Source organism: Medicago truncatula, chromosome 4 (genome assembly GCF_003473485.1).
Source record: "Medicago truncatula cultivar Jemalong A17 chromosome 4, MtrunA17r5.0-ANR, whole genome shotgun sequence".
Classification (NCBI taxonomy): domain Eukaryota; kingdom Viridiplantae; phylum Streptophyta; class Magnoliopsida; order Fabales; family Fabaceae; genus Medicago; species Medicago truncatula.
Window position 1 is genome coordinate 36,782,402 of NC_053045.1, and position 10,588 is coordinate 36,792,989.

A 10,588-nucleotide genomic window follows, 5' to 3' on the forward strand; every position below is an offset into this window, starting at 1 on the left:
GCAATTAGAAAAACTCAATTTTTTGTAGTTGCTTTATTGCCAAAAGTTGCTAATAGGGTGCCATCAATAGATCTAAGCCATTCAATTAAAATATCAATGGCTGAAAATGGTACAAAAACATACCTTTCTATGGTGCACAAATTTATCATTTGTGCATGTTAAATGCCACCCTAATATTTTCCCATAAATATAAAACCAGAGAATGATCAAACACAGACTAGAAACCGATATTAGGAATCCGCACACGATAAACAATAAGAAAAACACAATATAGATAGTAAAATGAACATTATCTAACAAAAATTGTGCCACTTTTCAAAAGTTCTATCCTTCCTAACTCAGATCCCTGTTAGTTTTTTCTTAGAAAAAGCTCAACCTCATTGGAAGGGAAAGGAAAAAAAACTTTAAACTACAACAGAAAAAGCAGGTAATCATTCAAGCCACAATTCCTTGTGCTCTCTCAAACTAATTAACATGGTGTGTTACATCTCTAGTCATGTGTAGCTGAAGAACTTGAGAAATCTTTTATCTACTTCTTCTTCTTTGATTTGCTCGACAGAGACTGAGTATATGCAGTTCCCTGTGTGACAAAATACAAGGCAAAAAAAGAGATTTTGTTTCAGATGTCTGGTTTATGCTATAGGTTTAAATATGAAAAACTGAACATGGCATCCAATACGTATAGAGATAGTATACAACAACATAAGACCAGACCTGTAGCCATTCGTCTGTTGAAGCATCTGTAGATCTAGTTCCAACTTCAACCTTTGGAGCCCTCTTTGTTTTCTGATAAAATATTCATGAGCAAACACGAGAATATCAGAGAGATGAAGGAAATATTAAAGCCGGAGGTTTTCTTTAAAATTTAAAAGCCGAAGATTTTCTTTAAAAGCACAAGCTGGAGCAGTAACCAGGACCAAATCAAACGTGAGAAGTTTAGGGCCTTTTGGTATTGGAAAACGTTTGTTATTTTCATTTTATTTTTCACTCTATTTTTTGTTTTCAAATGTTTGTACTGAAAGCATTGAACACAACTGCTGTACAATGTGCAGTTTAAGCCCTGTTTACTGTGTAAAAAAATTCTATTTTAATTTTCTAAAATATGTGCTCATTTAACTTGCTAATAAGAATATGTGAGACTCTTAGAGCGAACCATTGTGATGGAGATAAGATGAAATGCTAGCTAGGGATGATGCATTTCGTTGTTTCCAAAAAATGCACACATTTGTTCACTTCCAAGAGTCTATTAATATTATGTTTTTGCTGGCAAGTGAAATTAACACATATTTTAGAAAATGAAAATATTTCACAAGGTAAACGGTGCCTTAATTTTGTAAATTGAATACAGGAAATGAAAACAAAAACCTCTACATAAACCAAACAAACCATTATGAGAAAAATTAGCAAATTCAAAATGTGAAAGCGGTCCAATAATGGCAAATTATCTGAAAAAATATAGATATTAGTACCTTAGATAGGTTTTGTATTTGACCATGAATCCATAGCCCCAGGAGGACAAGGAGGGCAACTCCAAGAGTAACAAGAAAGACAGATTCGATGCTAAGAATACCACCAGCTTCAACAACTTCAACAGTGCCGTTAAAGAAGGTGCTTTGGTATGGTTGCTCGTCTATCTCATAAATAATAGTGCCGACAAGATCAAAACTCCCAGGCTGCATACGGAAAAATCATTACGTTGTTACGAGATCAATGAGTATATGTACAGAAGTGCTGTCTATCTTGCACTTGTTCAGAAACTAATAGCAGTTGCCTTCAAAGTAATGGCAATACCTGCAAGAATTTACTGACTGCAAATATGTATGGGAAAGTAGCTTGCGCTGAGGCTGGTACAGAACCATTGTTGAAAACCTGCAATCAGAAAGAAAAAAAAAAGTTTGCTTTATATTTATTGTGTACTGTCATTTACTGGATCAGAACCGTATTTCCTTCACAAGAAATGCAAAACCATGTAAAAACATATAGAACTACTTCAGATGGCCAACATCACCTATCCTAGCAAAATCTTTGGCTACTTGAATGTATCAAAAATATCACAAATGCAATCTAATGCTCATTTTTTGGCACAGAGCAGTAACTGGGTCAGCGCTATGACATTCATACACGATTAAAAGCCATCTCCTACAGATCGCAAGAAGACCAATCCTTGTCATGTGTAGATTAACAGTTCTAGTGTTCTAAAACCAAGTCTTTCAAGGGAACACGGTATACTTTACTAATTATTATCCAGCCTCTTTCCAGGAGGATTTGAAATTCCCGTTTCGTATAAACGGCTTTCACCAATTTGAGCATTAGAAGATTAAGATTGACTACAAGGTAGATAACACAAATAACAATCATTTAAAGTAACATGAGCAGTACAATTTTTGACAAATAAATAGCCAAGTTGAATTTAGATGTTCATTAACCAATTACTACCTGAGCAGTAAGATTTTGAACAAGCAGACGATGATCAACAGGAAGGTGAACACTAGCCTTGATTGCAACAACATTCAAGCTGGAGTCTCCTGTTATTAGCCCACAAAATAAACGAAGTCAGATAGACTACAAATAAAAAAGCCCCTGATTTTACTCTTGGCTTCCACAAAAAGAATGTAAAAAAAAAAAAAGGCATAAAATATCAATACTAAACAACGAGAACAAAAAATTTAAGAAACTCGAAAGCTTGAAATTACAATGCTGGATACGAGTATTCAATCTGATTAAATTACCATTATTTTTTACACCCACAAGCAGCTCTGTATCTTCTCCAGCGGTAACCACTGCATCGTATTCATATGAGCAAACAAAATTAACACTTTATAAAATACAAAAAACAAAATTAAAGCTAAATTATTTGTACTAGACAGAACCATCCTTACATTTTGCAAAATTTTTTGGAAATACACTTATTGTATCAATTCCTGGAGCAGGAGAAAAGTCCCCAATGCTATCAAAGTCTGGGGCTTCCTCACCAACGACGCCAATATCACTTCCTTCTTCAGTAGTAGTATCCACACCTTCATCTGACCTAGCAACTAGCAAATGGAAAAAACCACAATCAATAACCAATCATGCACTTAGCATAAAAACATTCTTATCAAGTAATTTGCAAAATCCGATAGGGCAAATAAAATAATACATAAACCAAATGCTGAATCAAGCTTCCATCCAAAAAGATACAGATTTATTTTAGATTACTGAACAATGAAATTTAGATTAAATTAAATTAACAGAACCAGATTAATACAGAGTTCATTTAATTACACCATGTTGTCATCATTCCTTAAAATAACTCTACCTTAGTATTTGCTACCACTGAAATTGGGAATTCCATTTGAAATCTATATTAAAAGTTCAACATTGAATCTATTTAAATACAAAAAATCCTTTCAAAAATTGATCAAAATAAACCCCTAACCAAAAAAAAATAAAAATTAAAGTGCCATGCACTAGATTAAACAATGCTCTTTGATCCCAATATTAAAAAAAGTGATATTTTCACTCTCTATAACTTCAAACTAGTAATGTAGGTGCAGGCAATGAAATCATAAATTCATAACAAAACACATATATTCCCAACAAAGATCAAAATACCACATAATAAAAAACCAATTTTTAATGGAAATTATAAATTATAAATCAGATCAAACATCACAATGCATGCAGAAAATAAAAAAGAAGCAATTGGGTCGGCACAAAAGTGATCGTAACATGCAGAGAATGAAGCAAATGGATCATAGATAAAACGGATCTAGATCTATAATGTAGAGAAGCAAACCTTGAAGGAACGGTGAAGCGATGAGGAAAAAAGCGAGAGAGAAAATCCAGAAGGAGTTGAAGGAAGCCATGGTTATGGTGATGTGTTATTTTCCGAATGAATTTTCAACGATGAAATAAAACAAGAGATTTGTAAATAAGGTTATTGTTCGTGTCGCAAACGATGTCGTTTTACTGTTGCGAAAAAAAGAAATGTTGTTTGTCAAATTTTCATTGGACGTTTTTACGTGGTGCCTCGTCACATTTGCTTTTGCTGCACAAATCAATATATAAAGAAAACAAAAATTTGGGCTTATTTTTTGTTATTCCATTATATCTTTAATCAAAATTTTCTATAATCAATTGATATATTATTGATGTTATTAAAAAAAGATAAAAAAAACTTCAATTTATTATATTATTATTGTCATAGAAAAATATAAATATGGATTGTTGAATTTGTTATATTTTAAGGTCACAACGTGCTTGTTTTTCGCTAGTATTTATACTATATATAAAAAAAATTGTCTATTTACTGTTCTTTTAGAGTTTAGACTGTCTTTTTTACCTTCGAAAATTACTTTTAACTTTCAATCCAAATATCATATGTACATAAGAGAAAATTCAAATATTAAAACAAATGTAATAAACTGTATATGTCCGTTTTTTTCCTTATCATTTAAAAAAGATAATGGATGAAAGTAAATTCAAATATTAAAAAATTTGTATCAAACACTATTTATTTTTTGGCTACCACACAAAATATATCGTATAGCAAACATGATACGAGTACATGTCCAATTTTTTTCTTTATCCTTGAAAAAATGCAACAAAAAAATCAAGTATATCTATACTTTATATCTTGTCCAAAAAAAGCTATACTATATATAAATGCAATAGGAGGATTTTAGGCTGGTTTTTACATTATTCTGATTATATTCTTAAACAACTTTTTCTATAATAATAATTGTTGTTGATGTTGTTAAAGAGATAAGAATTTATATTATATTTTTTTGTTATATTGTCGGTGTCGTTCAAACATATAAACATCATTAGTTTGGTTTGTTATAATTTGAAAGTAAACAAACATTTATATTTATACATTTCCGTCAAAATCAAAATTTTATAAAAAAAAAAAAAAAAAACAACGTTCAACGTTAGCGCAACAATAATTTTACTATATCTATTCTTCAATTTTTTTTTTGGCTAAAATATGGTTTTAGTCCTTGCAAATATGTATCGTTTTGGTTTTAGTCCCTGTAAAAAAAAAATTGTTTTTGATCCCTGCAAAAATTTTTGTTTTTGAAAAACAATTTTGGAGGGACTAAAACCAAAACGATGCATATTTGCAGGGACTAAAACCATATTTTAGCCTTTTTTTTTTACTAAATCCATTTAATTTCATCTGCATGTGCATCCATTAATTTACAAATACTTAAATTATGGTTTATTTTGTTTTTTTTCATGTGTGTCCATTAAGATATTCGACTCGTACGAGTTCGTAGTGAATTTTATTTGCGAATACCATGCATGAATTTTGAAAATCCTTAATTATATGTATAACTCTGGCAACGCCGAGTAAATACACTAGTTTTCATTAAAGTTTTAAAAAAATAATTTTATCAAAAAGTAGTTAACATCATTTGAAATTGATTCTTTAAAAAAAAAATCATTTGAAATCGGTTGTTCAAAAAAAGAAAATAATTTGAAATCGTTAACCCTTAAAAAAATCACTTGAAGTCGTTAATAAATTTCATTTCTCTAAATAGGTTGTTCAATTAAAAAAATTCAATTATATTCTTAAACTTGTTAATTATTTGAAATAAGATTCTTGACATGTAAATACTTTTTTTTGTAGTGTTTTTTTTTTGAAGAAGAAGAAGAAGAAGAAACATATTCTTGACATGTAAATACTTTTTTGTAAATACTTTGCAATCAGGTTAATGGATATTTAAATAAATTTAAATTTATAGACTTAATTATAAATTATTTAAAAAGCAAAAAACATATTCTTTTTAAGGGGAACCGAATATTTTTTAGGAGAAAACTTAGGTACAATTTCTTAGGTGCTTTTGGTATTGTTTTTAACTAAATTTCACCATGATTTTCTCAAATCCATAATTTTCTCAAAATTTGTTATATCCAAAAAATATGTATTTCTAGTTAAGAACCATACCAAAAGCAGCTAAGAAATTGTACCTAAGTTTTCTCCTATTTTTTATACAGTGGACTAAATAAATTATCAAAGAATTCAATGAATTAAAATCTCTCTTTTAATTCAGTGACTTTTTTCTAAAAAAAAATCATTGGCTTTTTTAAAAATCTCTAGGTACCTTAAAATAAATTAAACCTAAGATGAAAAAGTCATTCCTAATTATATCGGCATCATTTGAATTAGATATGTGTCTTCGTTTATCTCAAGTTCAGTAACTTTAAACTCACTGAAACACAGTAACAAACTGGACTTATCCAGTAACAATCTAAGGAGCAAATATAACAACAAACTAGAGTTTGCCACCAGCACCCACCACTATAAATATGGGTCACCGCAGTCACCTTACTTATTAACCACCTTTGCTTGTATGGCAAAGGATGAGCACCACATGCTCACGAGGTGCACCCTCTTGTTCAAACATGAACATTGGTGCCCATTGTGGGACCTTAGTAAAACTATTACCTAGGCCTCAAACAACTTAACTATGGCTTGCACCATGAGTCAAATCATGCCAGAAAATTCTCAATACAACAAACACCAACGAGATCCAACCAACAACGACAGGGTTAACACCAAACAAAGAAACGAGAATCCTAAAGATTTGATCTCGCATGAACAAAGTTCACAAACATGCACTTGCGGTGCCTCGCCTTACATGTAGCAAAACAGCCGTAGCGTCACACCGTCATGCCGTCAAAGACAAACCAGGAATAAAATGTCGTCCAGACAACACCACAACTCCCGAAGTCGTTGATTATCTCGAAGGCACACGACTCGTTATTCTACCCCATCGTACGCGAACGATATGCATGCTTAGATTAAAGAGCTAAAGGCTGGAATAATTAAAATAGAAAAACTCAAGAGGGAACAATCATTATCGGCTTCTAAGTGTGGCAACTATCATGGCTACCTTAATTACACCCGTTGTGGAGTTGAAAGCATGGCCTCCTCGCGAGGCCCTCCTAGTATGAAAAGGAAAAAGGAAAATTCTACATACCTTCCCTTTTTGGGGAGATCAACAAAGAGCCCCATATTGAGGTGTTTTGTCTTCCAACCATGAAGGAATACAATGACAAAACTAACCTACAAGAACACATAAGTTCCTTTTAATGACATTATAAAGTTGTAATGGGACTGACATGCCCTTAAGTGGATAGTTTTTCGTTAGACTTTGAAGTTAGTTGTTTTATTATGTCTCTCACATCTTCTAAGAGGTCGGTTAAAACCTTGAAGCAACTAGTAGATATAATTGTGGCTCATTTCACCACGGGTTGCGCAACTTATAAGAGTTTGACATGACTAGTTTGACTTATGAAAAGACAAAATGATACCTTAAGCAAGAGAGCTACCCCACCACCCCGGGATATCAAATTCATCTCGAGAGGACTTGCAGGAGGAAGGGCTTGTGCCACTAACAACGCCAAAAAGAGATACATGCGAGCTGCAAAATCTGTTTCTACTACACATGTCTGTAATGTACTCCCCTCAATCATTTTCATCGATAAATATTTCAATGCTTTTGTCTTCCAACCATGAAGGAGTACGATGGCAAAACTAACCTACAGCAGCACATAAGCTCCTTTCAATGACATTATAAAGATGGAATGGAACTGACATGACCTTAAGTGCATAGTTTTTTGTTGGACTTTGAATTCAAATGTTTTATTATGTTTCTCACACCTTCTAAGAGGTCGGTTAAAACCTTGAAGCAACTAGTAGAGATAAATGTGGCTCGTTTCACCACGAGTTGCATAACTCATAAGAGTTTCACATGACTATTTTGACTTATGAAAAGACAAAATGATACCTTAAGCAAGAGAGCTACCCCACCACCCCGGGATATCAAATTCATCTCGAGGACTTGCAGGAGGAAGGGCTTGTGCCACTAAAAACGCCAAAAAGAGATACATGCGAGCTGCAAAATCTGTTTCTACTACACATGTCTGTAATGTACTCCCCTCAATCATTTTCATCGATAAATATTTCAATGCTTCTGTCTTCCAACCATGAAGGAATACGATGGCAAAACTAACCTACAGGAGCACATAAGCTCCTTTTAATGACATTATAAAGATGGAATGGAACTGACATGCCCTTAAGTGCATAGTTTTTTGTTGGACTTTGAAGTTAAATGTTTTATTATGTTTCTCACACCTTCTAAGAGGTCGGTTAAAACCTTGAAGCAACTAGTAGAGATAAATGTGGCTCGTTTCACCACGAGTTGCATAACTCATAAGAGTTTAACATGACTAGTTTGACTTATGAAAAGACAAAATGATACCTTAAGCAAGAGAGTTACCCCTCCACCTCAGGATATCAAATTCATCTCGAGAGTACTTCTAGGAGAAAGGGCTTGTGCCACTAACAACGCCAAAAAGAGATACATACGAGTTGCAAAATTTGTTTCTACTACACATGTATGTAATGTACTCCCCTAAATCATTTTCACCGATAAATATTTGAAAATAATAGACACACAACAAGATGGCTAGATGGTTATGTTGGTTATCATGGCAAACTACAACATCAGCAGGAGTCTGATAGATTAAGGAATTTATGTCGACGTAATTTTTAACGACACTTACAAGCAACTATGATTACCAAATTCATTTATGAAGGCATACCGCAACACCCTAGTTGGTTTTTGGTCAAATGCATCTAAAGGTCCTTTAAGTTTTTCGTTTTTCCCAAAGTGATCCTTTAAGTTTCAAAAGTCTCAAACAAGTCCTTTTAGTTTTTGAATCGTTTCAAACAAGTCCTATTGTAGATAGCATAGTTGGTAATTGCTTCCTTGAAGTCATCTTTGGTACCAAATCTGGCTCCTAACACCACTTAAAATTAGTCATCTTTTTAGGCATGGCAAATGGTGGATAATGCTCTTTATTGCTATCATCTAAATCATCACCATCATCCTCTAAAAGGACTTGTTTGAAACGATTCAAAAACTAAAAGGACTTGTTTGAGACTTTTGAAACTTAAAGTACTTGTTTGGGACTTTTGAAACTTAAATGACCACTTTGAAAAAAACGAAAAACTTAAAAGACCTTTAGATATATTTGACCTTGGTTTTTTATATGACATTGTCGAGATTATAGGCTTTCTCGACTCATGTCCTTCAATATGGACGTTGATTCATAGTCCATACAAATGAAGTTTATGGTGGTTGATGCTACATCAACCTACAACCTAATCATAAGGAGACATATACTAAATTTTCTACCATACATGTTGATCTACGAGTAACTCATAAGTGCTACGTCAATAACCTCAAACAACCGCGTTGGGATCGAGGACATGACAACAATGTCCTAAAACCTGAAATGTATGAGGGTGAGTGCAAGATACTAGAACTACACCCTCACAAATGTTGCGAGTTCCGTCCCAAACTGATGGAAAAACTCAAAGAAGTAGAAATTTTAGGACTTAAAAAGTTTACGAAGATTGACACGCAACTACCACCCGAGGAAGAGTTCAATTTAATTTAGAAATCACAAAGCAGCTCATACCTATTCACTTGGAGTCATTTCGACATGTCTAACATAGATTTGGATATGGTTTGCCCATAGCTATAGGCTACAATAGTAGCTTGTTCCGCTTCAAAAGATTGTTGGTTACACTTTGGATGGATTTGGTTGATCTTATGTAATTAATATCCAATTAGGCATTATAGGCTATCCTTATTTATTAATTTTGTTAGGTTTACAACAATTTAATCTAATTTTTTCCGCTCATTTGCTTTATTAGGTTTGTAATTATTTAACCAAACAAATTTCATCTAAAAAAAATGCATTGCACCAATTTCATTCATACCCTCTTACCTTTTTTTTAAGGAAATATTTTCTAATGCTGCACATATACTTGACAATTTTTTGTACACTTTCTTATTTATGAAAATATTTTGTACACTTATTTAATACTAAAAAAATGGATCGCACAAATTTCATTTCTATCCTCTTGCCTTTTTTCTTTGCTATCTTCTTGTCTTTTTTTTTTTACAATACTAGAAAAATTCATCGCACTAATTTCATGCCTTTTTTTTTTTTGACAATATTTTGTACATTTTTTTTTAACCAATTTTATGCCTTTATTTCATTCCTATCATTTTGCCTTTTTTTTTTTGACAATATTTTCTACACTTATTTAATACGTTTACAAACAGAATACCTTAATTTCCATGCAAACTCGGCTACCCTAATTTCCATGTAAACTTGGTTATATATACCAAGCCCTAAACGTGTTTCTCTCAAACAAAAAAACCCTAAACCGTGTAAAAATTTCACACACAACACAAAAATCATATATTTTGATATTTAGAGCTTTCCAAATGGAAAGACGTGGCCTTACAACTTATTTTTTTCACCGTTACCAATTATATATTGCATTTTAATATTCGTATGTCAATTCCTTCACAATAAATCCGATCGGAGCACGGGTCAAAAATCTAGTTAATAGAATAATATGACAAAAATTGTATCATAAGAACTTTAAAATTCACGAGCTCTTGATTTCTTTTTTTTTTTTTTTTGGTACAGCTCTTGATTTCTTTATCATTATTATATATGTTCCGGTGATTTCTATTTTAATAAAGTTATGTTTTATTTTTCTTTGCATTTATTC

The 10,588-nt window shown here is 32.3% G+C and overlaps 1 protein-coding gene across 1 annotated transcript; it reads right to left on the reverse strand.

Moving 5' to 3' along the window:
• Nucleotides 1-248: 248 nt before the first annotated feature.
• LOC11443646 (translocon-associated protein subunit alpha) lies at nt 249-3,932 on the reverse strand. The gene is made up of 8 exons (XM_003607228.4): nt 3,779-3,932; nt 2,880-3,035; nt 2,730-2,780; nt 2,437-2,525; nt 1,792-1,869; nt 1,470-1,673; nt 715-786; nt 249-580 (listed from the first exon to the last, which is right to left on the reverse strand). Exons 1-8 carry the CDS (start codon nt 3,846-3,848, stop codon nt 530-532), a joined length of 771 nt encoding a protein of 256 aa, XP_003607276.1. The 5' UTR covers nt 3,849-3,932; the 3' UTR covers nt 249-529.
• Between the last annotated feature and the right edge of the window lie 6,656 nt (nt 3,933-10,588).

What these genes read in the sequence shown, in the direction of transcription:
- LOC11443646 (XM_003607228.4), bottom strand. Translation starts at nt 3,848, where the DNA reads ATGGCTTCCTTCAACTCCTTCTGGATTTTCTCTCTCGCTTTTTTCCTC. An exon ending in TTCAAAATCTTACTGCTCAG is followed by an intron (nt 1,870 to 2,436) that starts GTAGTAATTGGT and finishes TTCTGATTGCAG; the next exon opens with GTTTTCAACAATGGTTCTGT. An exon ending in CAGTCAGTAAATTCTTGCAG is followed by an intron (nt 1,674 to 1,791) that starts GTATTGCCATTA and finishes TTCCGTATGCAG; the next exon opens with CCTGGGAGTTTTGATCTTGT.